Source organism: Coturnix japonica, chromosome 1 (genome assembly GCF_054131305.1).
Source record: "Coturnix japonica strain WE chromosome 1, WE-NBRP24, whole genome shotgun sequence".
Lineage (NCBI taxonomy): Eukaryota > Metazoa > Chordata > Aves > Galliformes > Phasianidae > Coturnix > Coturnix japonica.
This window is the reverse complement of record NC_140663.1, coordinates 110,333,348-110,350,159: the sequence shown is the minus strand read 5'-3', so window position 1 is coordinate 110,350,159 and position 16,812 is coordinate 110,333,348. Positions and strand designations below refer to the sequence as shown.

The following is a 16,812-nucleotide window of genomic DNA, read 5'->3' as shown; positions in this document are numbered from 1 at the left end:
CCCACTTTTGAAAGGCTAAGCAGCCAATCTGATAGTTTGAGACTAGAGCTCTCAAATCAGACTGTGACATTCACACCCCTGTACCGTACAACGGGATATAAACAGAGAACAAATGCAGGATGCAGAATGAGCTTTAGAACTTGCTGGTAGGCCCATGGGCTGTCCTTCAGCCCCACTCAGTTTCATGGCCAGGTTGGGAGCACCCGTCTCACTGAGGCTGAGGTTACAATCTGTCAGGGCTTCAGTTCCACATTTCCCTCTGCAGCTTTTCTGATGGCTGCTCAGCAAGAGCAGGAACATGGGGAGAGGTGAGGAGGAGTGAGGAAGCTACAAACCCTTGCACTGAGAGGTCTGTCCAGGAAGGCTTCCTTTCCTTCTGTGCCCAGGCAAGGAACTCACCGCATCCTGAAATCCAAACAGCACCAGATGAATCTGATTGATGGACGTGCTGTCAAAGTCCAAATCCATTTTCAACTTGGATATGGTAGACGCCATCACTCTATGCTCAGGAGAGTGTATGAAGTCCCTTAAAATCCCAATAATTTGCTTGATGTGGGCCATTGAAAGCTGCAGTTCTTCAGAGCTCTGGAGAAAAAATAATGAACACCTATCAAGTAAAAGTCAATGTCATTAAGTATCTAATCAGTAGTATAAGTATCTAGGTTATAATTTATAGCTTTGTACATGTATGTTTCACACCTAAGCACAGATACCACAGAACCTTTGAATCAGCCAAGTCTACCTACTGCTATTGCGGCTATCACAAAGGGGGAGGTTCAAGATTAATATTTACACATTTGCCCAATGTACTGTAGAGGGCAGCTTTCCTCCATAAAAGCAGCAGAGCAAGTTGGTAAGAGACCCAAATGCTTGTAGATGGTGTTCCTACAATAAGACTCTGGACTTCCAAGTAATTGTGCAGACATTATATAACCATTATGTTTATGCACCCATCTATTGTAAGTCAGAAAAAGCTCTGTGATTACACAGCGACAGCACTCAAACTTTCATTCTCTGATTTGCAGTCCGAACCCCTGCAGTTAAGACCATTTTGGTACATGTAAGAACAGCCACCTGTGTAATTAAAAGGAAAAGGGCAAGTATTACAGAAATAATGGAAAGATGATTAAAGCCATGCTACAGAACAGCTGGGGACTGAGGTAGGACGTGCTTTACTAAATAATCCTTCTTTATCCTGGAAAATATTTAAAACCATGGTTACTTCTGACTGAGATGTCATGCACAGATTTTAGACTCTGTTAAGGCCATGAACTACCGCACAATTTTGTCCTTAATAAAACACCAAAAAAGAAAAGAAAAGTCACCAAAACCACATTTCACCAACCTCAGACCTCTAACAGCCACCAACTGCCCACAGAACAGGAGCCCAGCAGCACCCACGCGGTGATGTCTGGATTCAGACTACAGCAAAAGGCTTAAGCACAGTTAAAGGTATTCAGAAGGAACAGCTCAACCACCTGAAGCTCACAAGCCATCAAATGTGAATGCCACTGTGAACCTGGACTACAGAAATGTAAAGTCCTATTGATTTACCACTACTGGCATCTTCATTTATTGGTTTTCAGGAAAGGAGTGATGCTGGCTACTTGGCTTGTCATTTTCCTTTTGAAGCAGGAAAAGGAGAGCTGAAATGAAATTACCTGTGCAATACAGTCCTGTAAATTTGAAGCAACTTTATTCTGTTCTTCCTTGAGAATTTTATATAGAATTGCCCGGCGTTCGCTGTCCTTCCGTAGCAGGAACAGACCAGAATCCTTATCCTCACTGGAAGGAGAGAAACTTCTGTCCTCCAGGGCCAGGCCCTCATCAGGCACACTGCATCAGCAACAGGGCCACAAATAAGAGACCTCAGAAATGCCCACGTGGCAGTGCTGTCAGTAGTGAGCTGGGGTAATTAGTAGGTGTAAAAGTGAGTTAAACTACAGCAGGGCTTTGATCACACTGCTAAACACTGATTTTGAGAGAGAAGAGGGTTCATACCCTCAGCTGATGAAAACCTGAGTGGTGGCACAATACTGATGTCACCCTGCTGAGAAACGGCACCATCATCAGCCAGCACTGCCTCAGTTTTGGGGAGGAAAGCTGAGAATTTTGGGCTGAGATTGCTGGTTATGTTTTCTGGTCCCATACTTCAGCATACTCATTTGAATGTATTGGTTTGTGCTCTCTGATCAGCAAAGCTGTCTGCTGCCCCTTCCCCATGTTCTCTTGAGAGTACTTGGAAGGAGGCAGCTCATCCACTCCTGAATCACCCAATGGGAGACCAACATTTATTTACTGGGAAAAAAAAGTACATAAATACACAGAAACTTTAAGGAGAAAGAACCATTGTTTGTTAGTTAAATAAATAATACTTAAATTAACTGGTATTTCACTCGCCTAACACACCTGCTTAGATAGTCATCACGGTAAATAAATGCCCCCAGACAGAATATAATATGAATTAATCCACAGAGCCCTCACAAGAGTCAAGTGAAAAGCAACTGTTTTACCTCAATAAATGAGCAATGGGATGCCTTGTCTGAATCTCTGAAATGGATCTCTTCGGCCTTTCGAAAAACACGTCATGCTGTACATCGAAGTCTGGTGAAACAGAGCCGTGCTCGCTGCTGCTGCTGCCAGCCTGTTCTCCATGGATGGGCAGTGGGAGGGATGAGTTCCGATTGTAATCTGCGAGCAGACATCACAGAACATGGAGCACACAGAGGCAGGAAGGAGCAATGTGCTGGTGGTAACAACCAGCATAGCCAGATCTCAGCAGAGAGCACCCTGCTGCCCAGCCCCTCCTGCCTCACTGGGACATCCCTGTGTCACTGAGGGACACGGTAGGGATGGGTTAGTGATTGGACTACATGATCTGAGAGGTTTTTTCCAACCTTAATTATTCTGTGGCTCCATTTCTCTGCTCCCACTCTAATACCCATGGCATCAGCCTCATCTGCATTTCCCTCTGCCCTCAGTAAATATTCCCTCTCTAAGGTCTGAAAGAAAGCTCTTATCCCATTTCAATTCATCTTGGAAGAAGAAAAAAGGTAACCTACAAAGAGTTTGCTGTAATCCTGATTGCCATTGTACAGCTGTGTGATAGGAAAGCCAAGGAAGAAGTTTTGCCTTCTCAGAGTCCTCACATGTGTGAAGCTAAAACATCACAGAAGTTTGATGTTTGTCACTACAAATGGTGAAGGGAAGCAATGAGGCAGGGGGGAGGAAGGGAGCTAGAAGTTAAAGTTATTCAGACAGCTCTGATATCCTCCATAGCGCAAGACAGATGTTCAAATGGCTGAGGTTAAACAGTCACAGAGATGAAACAAGGTATGTCACATTGTGAGAATGAGCTCAAAGGCTTCTCAGCAGCACAGAAAATTGAAAGTTGCTGTCCCCGGGGTACAGGCTGAGATCTGATGTGAGCTGCTTTTATTATCAGAGAGAAAAGAAAAGAAACAACGACAAAAAAAAAAAAAAAAAAAAAAAGACAGAAATAGGATGGGTAAAAAATGTGGGAAAAGACAGGAAATGGGTATTGAGGGAAATGGTGAGAAGATGAAATGAACTGTTGCAGCTGCAGGGCCATGGCCTGCTTCATGCCCCCAGCTCTCCACAGAGATGGCTATTGCAGCCAACACAGCTCTCTCTTGCTCTGGGGCAGCCATGCACACATTCAGTTGCAGCTGCTGCCTTTACTCAAGCAGGATGCAATATTTGAATCATTTGTCTGCTCTGCTCATGGTAATGGCCAACACTGAGCTTGATTCCTGCTGCTCCCACTGCTCCCCTGCAGAGAAGCTCCTTGGGTTATCCCCAAAGAGCCCCATTATCAGAGTCCAGCTATCCCACTAACCTAGTCCGGCTTCAGAGACTGCAATTCTCTTTGCCCACTGCCTCTCAGGACAGAGATGCCCACTTCCTTTCTGAAAACAGCTCATCTAGATGTTATAAATTATTTGCTAGTTCCCCCCCAACCCCACCCCCCCAATTAGATTTCCATTCCTTTTCTTTCAAAAGTTCTCTGCCACGGGGAAAAATGATCAAAAGGAGAAGCATTTCAGTTTGTACCGGGGATGTGAGCGCAGACACAAGAGGTAAGATCAATGGATTTGCCTATTTTTTAAATGGACAGTTCCTTCAGACGTGGATTTATTTGGTAAGTCTATACAGACGGTTGCTTATCACTGAGAATGTGGCTGTGGGGAAGCAGGGGGAAATACGCTAGATGGATAAAACTAAGCAACCCCCAGCACAGCTCCCTCAGCAAACAGAGTCAGATATCCATTTTCTGTATTCAAGCTGGACAACGCTGACCAAATGTCGATTGAAACACCTGACAGACCCACTTCCAGGTGTCAAGGACCAGCTCTGTGAAGCCCAGATCTCTAAGCTGTACAGAACCGTGAATCTAAACTGCAGAATGGCTTTGGAGTCCTTACAGAACATCATTTTTTCTAATTTAAACTTCCTATAAATGGGTAATTTACTTGTGGGAGAAGGTAGAATTTGGTTGGGAGGCAATTACACAGTACACAAAATAAGCAAGACTTCATATTTTGAGGAAATTGTTACATATAATATGTCTAATTACAAATTGCAGTCACTTTCGGCTTTTGAGTTCCTGCTGATTTCTTGGCACAAGTAAAAGAAAGTGCTTAATGGCTCCACTCTTTTATATAACCCTTACTAATGATGTTGACCTGCATTTGGCTGCTACCTGAAGGCTTGAATGCGATTCTGCTTTTCTTGCCCTTGTTGACTTGTTTCAGGAAAGAATCTCTGAGCAAATCAGACGCTGTAGCACGCTTACAGGGATCAGGCTCAAAACACAGCAAAATAAAGGCTTTTGCTTCAGCAGACAGTGATTCTGGAATTTCAGGATGAATCTTAAACATCCCGACCTGCAAGTAAAACACAAACAGCAGTTATTTTAACAAAGTGGCAAGGAGATCATGAGCCAAAGTTTTCTTAGCTTGATCCAGCACATTCTTACTGATATATCAAAGTGGAAAAGCAGCAAGGTAGGTGTCAACACAAAGCAGTGAAGTGACAGTGAGGCTCTGATCCTGTTTTACTGCACTACAAATGTGGCTTGAATACCCACTGTGCTACATAAATGACAAAGTACGGATGTGCCCAAACACCTACCTTCAGACAGTCTTGAGATCTGGACATTGTCCATCCCAAGGGCTTCATCAAATGCTGTTTCTCACACAGCCACCAATCCCTCCTGGAGTGGAGCACCCCATCTCTCTCAGCTGCTGACCTCCTGCAGCACATCCGTGCTCAGGATCAGGAATGACTTCCTCCTCTAACATGACTGTCTCACTGCCTGGGGCCTCCACCTGTTCTGCTCCCACTGCTGCCAAATTTCCTTGCACCAATGCTCACAATGACCTTGACCTTGTCACTGCCCCCAGCACTTGGGCCAGATACCTTCCATAGCCTTTCAGTGTAAGGGAACTGAAAATCATGTGATAGCCAAAGAGATGACACCCCCATAATTTAAGTAACGACAAACGTACTATTCCAAGTTGCTCCTTCGTGATTTCTCCAGTGAATTCACTGCCCTTTTACTCTTTCGTGCTGATCTGGCATTAAATGGTTTGACGTCAGAGTTGTGTGATGCGTGTCTGACTTGTAGACTCAGCACCTTTATACACAACATGCTCTGGTGACCATGCAGAAAGACAGTGTCCACAAGGGATGATGGCAGCCCAGCAGCTAAGCAGGTGCCAGCAGCTTGATAAAATGAATAGTTTATTTAAACAATCTCATTATAGAGCCGCATTAACATACTTTGGCACCATTATGCACTTAACAGTAAGGCTTCAAGAAAAGCTGAAGCTGGAAGTGCTGAGCAGTGGTGCCTGCAATTGAATGACGGTGCAGAAGATAAAATGCTAATAATGCATTATGCCTTCCAAATCAGAAAGCTAAGCATGTTCAAACCTCAGCATCGAACAAAAATTGAAGGCAACTTTATTTTAGTATTTGCGACTTACTAACCTCTGCAATGACATTAATGTATTTAATAAATAAATCAAAGCAGTGTATTTATTTATGTTGTCTTCCGTTGGTAAGATACAATATCAGAACACCTGCCTTTTCTGTTGAAGCATTTTTATCTGATTTGTAACTCTGGACAGTACTTTATAAATGGGCAATATCCTATCACCAATCACTTTTGCTTTGGGCAAAGAGAAGACAGCCAACAGGTCACTGGGCTGTGACTACTCCTCTTAGTGTGACCATCTTATGTGACCATTCTCCCTTGAGGCATTGAAGGCTGCAATGAGGTCACCCCGCAGCCTTCTTTTCTCCAGGCTGAACAAGCCCAGCTCCCTCAGCCCGTCTTCGTAGGGGAGGTGCTCCATCCCCCTGATCATCTTCGTGGCCCTCCTCTGGACCCTCTCCAACAGCTCTCTGTCTTTCTTGTACTGTGGGCTCCACACCTGGACACAGTACCCCAGATGGGGCCTCACAAGAGCAGAGTAGAGAGGAACAATCACCTCTCTGTCCCTGCTGGCCACCCCTCTCCTGATGGAGTCCATCCTACTATCTTGTAAAAGACTGAGCCTTAGAAAGAGAAGGCAAACACATCCTCTTGGAGGAATGCTTAAAAAACAAAACAAAACAAAAATTCTTAAAGGAGCACTAAGAACTTCACTGTCATCACTGGAGACTCTGGTTGCCAACTGGGAAATCAAGAGCAGGAGAAGATAGAAGGCAGAGAATATTAGTTTTCATGTATCTTAACTCATTTCTGAGGTTGCTGCTCTGAGTCATGACCTATTACCAGCACAAAAATAAATTACAGCTCACTAGAGCGGTACAGCTTTGAGCAGAAGAGTCAGAGAGTTCTGTCAGAGAATTCAGTCAGAATTAAGAATGCAGCTGGGACTGTGGCTTTGTGCAAAACAATCCATACAACAAAAGGTTACCACCAACTGAATTAATCTTTTCAAAATTAAATTGGAATTTGAAAATTCATCAACCAGATAGTAGAAAATCCATGCACTTACTTTAAACATTGCTGCTTGAGGCTCTCCTAGCTCATGAAATGGAGGCTTGCCCGTTGCCATTTCAATCATGGTACAGCCTAGTGACCAGATATCAGCTGGTGCACCATATCCTCGTGGTCCCTTGTCAATGATTTCTGGAGCCATGTACTGCAGTGTGCCTGGTCAAGACAAAAAGGATTGCCAAGTTTCATGCATATTCTTCAGTTTTATTAAAGAGAATGAACACACCACTAAGCAATCCAAAAATCGACGAATGCAGCCCATGCAGCCAAAAGATTTGACTTCTGAGATTGGCAGTGAAAAGTAGAAAAAGTTACATTTCAGGATCTTTTCTATAAACTTTTTCCCCCTTCTAATATAAGGTTTTAAACTGCTAAAAATATACTCAACAATCAAAACACTTCCTTAGAACATGAAATCACATGAAATATTTTTTTGCAGGCACTGAATTGTAAAGATTATGCAGGTAGGAGGTGAGGAATAGCAGCAGTAACAGATATTGTTCACGAGAGCAATTTTTCCTATGTTTACTTGAATAATGAGAACACTGGTGTAAGAGAGCAGCTTTAACAAAAAAGTGAACAGTTCAAGGAGAGGCCAAAATGTCTCTGCTGATAAAGACAGAAGATCTGAAGATAGGATTCTAAATGATAAGATGCCTACTGGTAATGAGGAGAAAACTCTAAGGAAGTAGTTCATGGGGAAAAAAATACAGTTTTAGACTGCAAAGTAGAAGCAGAGTGTTGAGAGTGCAAAACAAAATGGTTTGTTGAGTGTAACTGTTACAAGTAGGGAAATGAGAGAACCGAGCAAGAAGGGCAAGCATACTTTTTTTCTCAACATATTTTTGTAAGTCTTTCACTATTAGCAGACTACGATTTATTGTAGTACACAAACTAAATGATTGGTATTTTTAGGATAATAACTATTAGAAAAATGTTCTTTGATAGTTCTTTTCATACTGGCAGTTCTTAGATCCCTATTTTAATGCAGATATAATCTGTTTTTCCTTTCAGATTGTTTGTTCCTAGGAACACTTCTCCATAATATTAAGCAAGATTTAATAAGATTAAACCATTAAGAATCAGCCAACTAGGGCTTCACAGAAGCTTAAAAAAATCCAACATCTGCAAGAAATACCTCTAATGGCGATGAGAAGGTAAATTATCACAACGTAAATAAGGTAATATCCCAGTTAAAAAACCCTATGAACAATGTGTCAAAGCAATTATTTTCGTCAGGTATTTTGTTGTTGTTTTTTATTTATTTTTAAACAGAATAACCCAGCAAGCAGGTGAAGGTCGTGTTTTGTTGTTCTTGTTTTGTTTTAAACAAAGAATAAAGTCTTGTAAAAATAATGGAGTTGTGACAATACCACCAAAAAACAGCATCAAAAAGGCACTGATTCTGCACGATACAGTGACTGGGAATTTCAAAAAGTTAGTTTATACAGGTGGTTTGGTAAATATAAGTCGATAAAGAATTTTCTGTTTCTTTTTAATCTGAAGTTTTACACAGACAATTGAGGCAATAATCAAGATAAACTAATTACATTATGATTACAAAAATCAAGGAACTCTTCATAAGTTGCAATTCAGTGAAGTTTTCTTGATGTGTTTGGAATTGCTGACAACCAAAGTTACTAAAAAGATGAAAAGAAAAACCTGCTGAAACTTCTGAAGTTAGACAAAATAAGATCCAGCAGCTGGCTGTTAACAGATAAAACTAGATGCCCCTGAAGTTCGTTTGCAGACAGTCTGAGTGCAACAACTAGCTATAAAACTGAGAAAGAAAAAAAGCAGTACAAAAATGAAATAAGAATAATCAACCTGGAATCTCTGGTCTTTAATAGTATATTCAGAAAACAGACAAGAGGGCTTTACAAGAAGTCAGTCCACATCAGCAAAGAAAATCTATAAACATTCTCTGTGTTTCAACCACTACAGTACTTTTTTTCCACACAAATTTCTACTAGGTCTTTTACAGTATCTTTAAATCATTTTTCTTCTTAAGAACGCAATGAAATTATAGTGTGGTAAAACTATGAAGAATAAAATAGAGGACATCTGGCAAAGATAAAGGCATTGGATATTTGTATGTTCATTAAACTACTGTGGAACTACAGTTCAAGCCATAGCTTTGCCCTCAGGCGGAGTGTCTTAAATGGATGGATGTAATGTTTAAACCACTAGAAGCCTTACCCTTGAATCACCTGATTGTATTGCATAATGCTTAAAATCTGCAGTTTATGTACCGAGTTAAGAAGCAAAACAAATAGCAGGAGAATTGTTAAAGCCCTCCCCGGCAATAGCTCCCTGCCTACTGATTTTAAATCCAAACTGAGAATTTAAGTAAAACATTTCTAGTCGCGGTAAATTATACCTCTAAGGCACGAGCGGGACAGCAAATATACAAGAGAACAAAGAAGAAGAGCACAAGGAAAAAATTTACCTTTTTATTACTGTATGGGGACATTTCTTCAGATACTATTTCTCCATAAACCATCTCTAATAACAACTCATCTAACAACAATGACAAGGACAGATGTTGATGGCAAAAACTGAAAATATTCTTTTCTGGATATCTGTATGTATTTGAGGATCATTCATCCAGCTACTTAAGGAAGACAACTCATTAAAATTTATTTGTTGAATACCTTGGAAAACACAGTGGAACTCATTAAAGGAATGCTTCAGAAGGCAGCATGCAACCAACTGTTCAGACATACCTTCATGTACATGCTTATCTGCTGCAACCAAAGAGATTGTTTCTTGCAGTGCATCATTCTAAGCATTCAAATGCTGCATTTATGATTCCAAGTTGCACTAATAGCACTTATTTTGTTCTCTTTAATTCTAATTAAAATCGTTAAAGATTTGCAGAAAACATTCATTTCAAATGCCTGCACCTGCTGGGATGTTGATCTCAAGAGGCAAACAACATACACTCTGTTCAGATCTGGATGGTAATTTGAGGTCAAGTTTCTAATTCACAAGCTTTCTTTATAACTTACTTTTCTGAACAGTATTTTTTACTTAACACTTCAGAATCTTCATGATCTTATGTTCATGGCTTCCTTTCTAAGAAAGGAGGAAATGCAGTCATCACCAGGTCATGGGAAGCCTTTAAACATAGGTTGTGTCTTCCACGTTCCACATGACTGATGACTATGGACACTTTTCCATACTTAAATTGCAGGCCAATGCAAGACTAGTGATTTGTGCTGTCAGCCTATGCATATGGTCATACAACAAGTGAAAACATGCCTTTTTTTTTTCCATTGATAAAATAATTGAGTAATTATGTGACCATATTGTCATTTTACAGTCTGAACTTTCAGCTGTTATTCATTAAGCCTCGTTTTCCCTGAACGCTGCTATTTTTCTCTACTTTGTTCTACAAGGGAACTTACAGCACTGTATAGCATAGAATAAGAGACCTAATCCCATTTTCACCACCAATCCAAAAAGCCTCTTGGCTCTACATCTAAACCTATCATAGGCCTAGCCCTAGATGGCAGTGAAGAATAACTCATATTAACAATACTCACAAAAATCTCTGTTCAACCGGTCATACCATACCTGTAAATGTTTCAGTGCATGGATTGATTCCAGCCAGCCGTTTGGAAGTACCAAAATCAGATATCTTTACCACACCACTGTAGGTGTTCACCAACACATTATCACCCTGCAGTTTTGATGAAAGAGAGAAGGTGTGGGATGAAGGGGGGAAAACAGGTAAGTGCAGATTCTAAATCCCAGCCTCGATACTCTTACAGGTTTGTGGTTATCTTTTTAATATACCTTTCTACAAAGGAATTTTCCAGAAGCATCAAGGGATTGTTGTATTCCTTCCTTTTAAGCTTCCATGAAATTCTATCAAAAATTCTACATCAGGTTACAGTAAAACTAACTGAAGTAAATAAAATGAAAAGCAAATGACACAAGACACACCAGAGGAAAAATTTACCTTTATATCTCTGTGTACAATCTGGTTCTCATGGAGATACTTAAGGCCTTCCAGAATCTGCTTGGTGTAAAATTTAATTGTGGGTTCTTTCATTGGCCCCCACTTAGACCTCAGGAGAGCCGAGAGGCTGCCTAGGTAATTTAAGAAGAAAGAATATCAAGATTACAAAATCCCAAGTTTAATATTAAACATTTAAGGCCAGATCAACCTTTTGCACAATATCCTAACATGGGAGAAATACAGCACTTATAATCATTTTCCCACTGCTCCTGACTGGCTGTTTCTTTTTTACCAGCTCTTTTTTCATCTCCATGACAAGAAGAAATGTTACAACAGGGCTATATGCATCTCACTCACTTCAGTCTAACAGCTGTTAAGATAAGGATGAGCAACCATTCAGCTCTCAATGAAATAAATACCATAACAGATGACACTGTATAATGTAATATACTACACTTTGTGAACCAGATGCATGAGCAAACAAGCTGGTTTACTTCAGAGAGAAAAAGAAAAGAAAAAGAAAAAAAAAGGGGGGGGAGGAGGGAAAGGGGAAACAAAACCCAATTTCCTTGCAAATATGAGATTATGTCCTAGAAATTCCAAAGGAAAAGAGGAAAAGACAAAGGAATGATCTTAAAGAAACAAACTAATGGATGTACAGAGAAAGAGGTAAGTCATCTATAAGTCACCTGCCTTCAGTAGATTTAATTCTTTTTTTAATTACACAAATACTCTAATCACAAGCCAAAATAAAGACAATCTTTCTTTTTCTGTTCATAATAAACAGCAAGCAGTCATTCTATTTAATGCCAGACAAATTCAGTTAAAGGGAATCGTAGCCTTTGCCAACATAGCTGGTTTCTCTTAAACACTGGCTGCAGAGTTAAAATTAACAGAATTGGTTCAATAACACCCCGGCATTAACAACTAATCACAGCACACTCCACTGTGCAAATATGAATAGAGGAAAAAAGGCAGGTAAACAGCAGCAGCTGACACTTTTAACAAGTGTAGGAAAACAAGTGGAAGTGTTGATTTAAGTTAATTATATCAGCATATCACACACGTCAGTGCCTCAGCTTAAAACAGAACAACAAAAAAAAAACCAAAAAAACAGTCAAAATGAAGGTTTTTAGGTCAGGAGGTCTCAAGAATTCAAAATAAAAATCTATCCAATCTTGAATGCCCCAGATACATTTATTTATTCTGTGAATGTCTGTGTGTGGGTCATCTATGGAAAAACTGCTTTTTCCTCTTTCTCTTTTAGCTTTGCAAATTACAAAACTGACTACATTCATCCTGACTTATATTGACATATACAAAAGGGAGGTGGGAGTGAAACCTAGAGTAGGTGAAGAGGGACTTAGATATAGAGAAGGTTGAAGGAACAAAACAGTGATTTATGAGCAACAGAAGCAGACCCCTTCTGTCTTTGATCTGCCAAGGATGTTTGAATGTAGCAGGTACCAATTCATATTCGGTTTGCTCAACCTCTCTCCAAATTCAACAGAAGCTATCTTAAAAGCTCCATTTATTTAGCTGATCAAGCTAAAAGGAAATCAGAGTTCTATCTCTATGGATCTACAACATGTGAGGATTTGACACCAAACATTACATAGTTTATTCCTAGTAAATTTTCTCCATCATTATTACAGGAAGGGGAGAAAAGACTGGGAGTTGAATATTTCAAATCATTCTTCACATGCAAAGAATGCCACTGGTAATGAATGGCTCAACAGAAAAGCCAAATACTGTGCACAAACACATTAAGTGCACATCCATTGGCTTTCACTAAGTTCAGGGTCCCAACTGCTTTTGGTTTCTTTGAGAGATTAAGCTCAGAATAATACAAACCTCCTGGCACCTGCTCCATAAAAATCTTAATGTATCCATCCTCTGAAACGGATCCAAGATATTGGACAACATTCCGATGTTTTAAATATTTATGCAGTGCTATCTCTTCATGAAGAGGTTGAGAATATCTATTAAAAACAAACAGAAAAAAAACCCAACAAGGAGTATCTCATGATGGGGGAAAGGCCTTTAGGCTATGTTTAAATGATATTTTGCAAACAGAACGGATTATAGTGATATTGATCCAACTCTCAGTAAATATCTTGCCCACAACCTTCAAAATGCAGAGTGACTTGCTGCCTGCTGAAAAAAAGAAGAGGTAGAACACAGAGCAACTGAGGAGGAGAAACATGCCCTCAGCTAACATATTTACAGTCTGCTTTGTTCTGCATGGTACCTTCACTTTAGAAACTCTTTTTATCCTTTCTTTCCTCCTTGAAAGGAATACAGATGAGATACAACTGCAACTTTAAAAACAAATTAATTTTTCTAGGATTTAAGATATACATATATTGTCAAATGGTATCATTTTCATGAAATTTACACATACACACATATCTATGCATATAAACACACACATATATATATATATTTGTACACATAACTATACATATGTATATGAACTCTTTCCCAAACAATTAGATGTCCTCGTTCTCCAAAGGCTGCTGAGGAATACTAGGAGGACACGATAATTGAATGTGAGTATACTGCAACATTATAAACCAACCACATAGAAATACTTGTTAAGAACAGCCAAGTTTTCAGCAAACAACTACAGTTCTGGTAGCAATGTGTACATACAACAATAAGCTCACTCTTACCTGCTGTCTCTCTCGGGTATTTCTTTGATGGCTATTCGGACCTGGTTGCTAAGGTCTCTTCCAGCATATACTACCCCGTAAGTACCTTTTCCTAGAACTACTCTGTCACCTTTCTCATCATAATCATATTCATACTGCAAGCAGATAAGACAAACAAAGCAGTACATTAATTGTGATCAATAGCATTTGAGATTACAGAGAGGTTTAGCAGAAGTTTTGCACTACACTGAATTAGTCAGTGCAGAGTAGCTACTGCAGAGCAGATGGTACCTACCCACCAGCCTCATGCATTATACAACTTTCAAAATGTCCACATTATTTGCTTTACAAAACATCTTCCCTAACCAACTTCCAAACGCATTCACCCAAAAAAGGAACACAATGGTAAATTAAGCTCAGTGAAACGGTGCTATCAAAAGACTGTTCTGCAAGGATTATTAAATACCTAAAAAATGGTTGTATTTGCTGCTATTGAAAGATGGTGGGCCATTCTACCACCTGTGTAAGTCACTGCTGGTGCAAACTTCAGCAAAACTACACTAATTTACACTGCCTTTTTGCCTTATCCCTTGTGGTATCAGAGATCTCCTACAAAGAGGTGAGTGGAAAGTGTATTGATGAGTGAGGCCTAATCAAAAAACACCCCAGGTACTAAATTAACCCAAGTTTCTTATGGGGACTGGGTTAAAGAGAATCTTTGATTCCAATTCCAAAGAAAGCAACAGGGAAATTTGATAGCCTCAGATATAATCGTATAATCAGGATTTGCATAGACCTCCCTCTGCATCTTTCCAAATCTACACAGATTTCCCATATAGGAAAACAGCATAATATCTTCTGCAGCTTCATGAGTTTTCTACTCAATTTTTGTGTTTTTGTTGTTTTTTTTCAAATAGCCACAACTATTGATGTTTCTATCCATAATTACTACCTCTGTTTCATCTACTATCTCATGCAGAATATAGACTTGAGATCTATTACCTTGAAATGAAGGAAGAACCCTTTTATTGTGCAGGTGATGGGGCACTGGCACAGGCCACCCAGAGACTGTACAGTCTCCTCCTTGGACATCTCCCTGGCACCCTACTCTGAGTATGCTGCTGGGACAGGGGCTGGGCCTGATGGACACAGAGGTGCCTGCCAGCATCAGCCATCCTGTGAAGTGTCTTCTGACTTTTCTTTGCAGTTCTGGTATCACACTGTCCATGTGTTGCTGAAACTCCCTTCCTCCTCTCAGAAAAGATGACATGTTTTCTGTCACTATATGAAAAGTGCTAAAGAAAAACTGTCTCGTTTATCTTAACAGCATATTCTGTTCAGTGGAGCTAAACTTGAGCTAGCCTAGCTTTAGCATAGTTTCATTTTCCATGTTTCAGCACTTTACAATTATAACATAATCTTGTTATATGATAGGCACAACTGACCTAAAATGCCATATGTAAAATTTGTCAAGTTCTTTGCTAGTAACACATCCAGCTTTCACAGCTATCATATGACATCAAACTGCAGAAAGAATTCAGCAGTCACATTACAGAATTTAAGATTGACAGCAATCCCATCTGCAACAGTCTACTCTGAAGGCAGCTCTATAATCACTCTTCTCCAGTCTGTGTCCCATGAAACATGAAAACTGACGAGATTTATAGTTCACTGCTAGTTGGTAGACATTTTAAGAGACCAGACGTGTTTAATGCTGCTTTCCAACAGGCCCAAAGAAAGATTGCATCCATCACTGCTCATTGCCAAAGGTCTGAATATGTGACCCCCTGTATGTGCAGTTCAGCCAGGAGGTAGGAGTAAACAAGTGCTTACAGCTGACCTTATGTACTAATGTGGGTTGGAGATGTCTGATCTCCAATGTGGAGCACAGTAGGAACTTAAAAAAATGATAGGAACTTCTTCAATATCAATACGCAGAAACAAATATTCTAAGGCAGAGAGAACTGCAGAGACCTAAAATGTAGCTGCTCTCAAGCAACACTACAATTCAAAATATACATAATCTCAGAATAACATTATCATTCTCTAAATGAAATGATCATTTTTTCCCCAAATTGTGCTCAAAGTTATTTTTCCCCTTCCCCATGTGTTAATATTTGTTTTATTAATAGTTAGAATTTCTGATTTCTCTATGCTTGTCAAGTCCATCAAGGAGATACAAAGGTGCTTTTTCCACATGGTCTCATTTAAAAAGATCTCAGACTGCAGGAAGGCATTAAGCCTTTTACTTTAGCTAAGCAAATTTATCCTCCCCTTAGTATCTCGAATTCTTATTTAATTTTCTCACCTAAAATAGTAAGTACAAGGTGATAATTCTGAAACATTGGGATATACACTCAGAGAATGATGTAGCTTAAAAATCTAACAGTAATTTATGTGGTCATTTCTCTATACTTTGTTGACTGATGCAGGATTGTTTCCCACTGTGCATTCTCAAGGGCTTTTACCAATTCTGTTTTTAAAAGATTTAAGCTGTGGTGAACTCACTTCCTGTGGGAGATTATTACACATCTGAATAGACTGTGATGTTTTGAGATTTTCCTGCCATGAGCTAAGTTCATAAATATGCAATGTAAAGTCTGCAGCTATAGATTATACACTTTCTTTGCCAAAGCAGACCCCAATCCTATAATAAATGCCAAGACTACATATGCATGTATTAAGGTGGGCCTAACAGGCGTTCTTATCTTGTCCATTTCACTTGAGGAAAAAATCCTGTAATCAACACATGCAAATTTTAGTGCAAAAAATTCTTCCTCCACACAGTATGAAATTTCTTGCAACAGCACAGTAAAGGGTCATCTATTCTCTTCTGATACCTTAATTACTACAAAGGCTCACTGTAGTAACGGCTTTTAATTGTATAATAGAATTGGTAGAATGGGATAGAAGCAGAAAGACATCCAAACCAAACAGACCACATCTGGGTTTTTACACTCATCAGTTACGTCAACAGTATCTTTTTCTTACCCTCTTGAGCCAGGTGGTATCAGATTACTCTTATCTATAGATTGTTTGCAGTGTAAATATAAAATCAGTAACACTTCTTTAGAGATTTATACAGTTTACGGCACTAGCAGGATCATTTCATTTTAAAATAGTTGTTTTTTTTCTTCTTTCAAATGAATGTAGTTCTG

General features: G+C 39.6%; 1 protein-coding gene across 7 annotated transcripts in view; it reads right to left on the bottom strand.

The window, feature by feature from the left end:
• Positions 1–16,812, bottom strand: part of MAP3K15 (mitogen-activated protein kinase kinase kinase 15) — a 61,476-nt gene that overhangs the window by 3,704 nt on the left and 40,960 nt on the right. For 4 of the 7 annotated variants that reach the window (XM_015886264.3, XM_015886284.3, XM_085550242.1 and 1 more), the window contains 9 exons: positions 13,676–13,809; positions 12,855–12,982; positions 11,001–11,131; positions 10,613–10,718; positions 7,032–7,189; positions 4,724–4,907; positions 2,514–2,691; positions 1,662–1,836; positions 400–585 (listed from right to left, as the gene is read on the bottom strand). In XM_015886264.3, the coding sequence (XP_015741750.2) occupies positions 400–585; positions 1,662–1,836; positions 2,514–2,691; positions 4,724–4,907; positions 7,032–7,189; positions 10,613–10,718; positions 11,001–11,131; positions 12,855–12,982; positions 13,676–13,809 (1,380 nt within the window). Of the gene's footprint in view, positions 1–399; positions 586–1,661; positions 1,837–2,513; positions 2,692–4,723; positions 4,908–7,031; positions 7,190–10,611; positions 10,719–10,834; positions 10,907–11,000; positions 11,132–12,854; positions 12,983–13,675; positions 13,810–16,812 lie in introns of those variants that run through there. The other 3 variants (XM_015886275.3, XR_014947131.1, XR_014947132.1) reach the window with 3 other exon arrangements.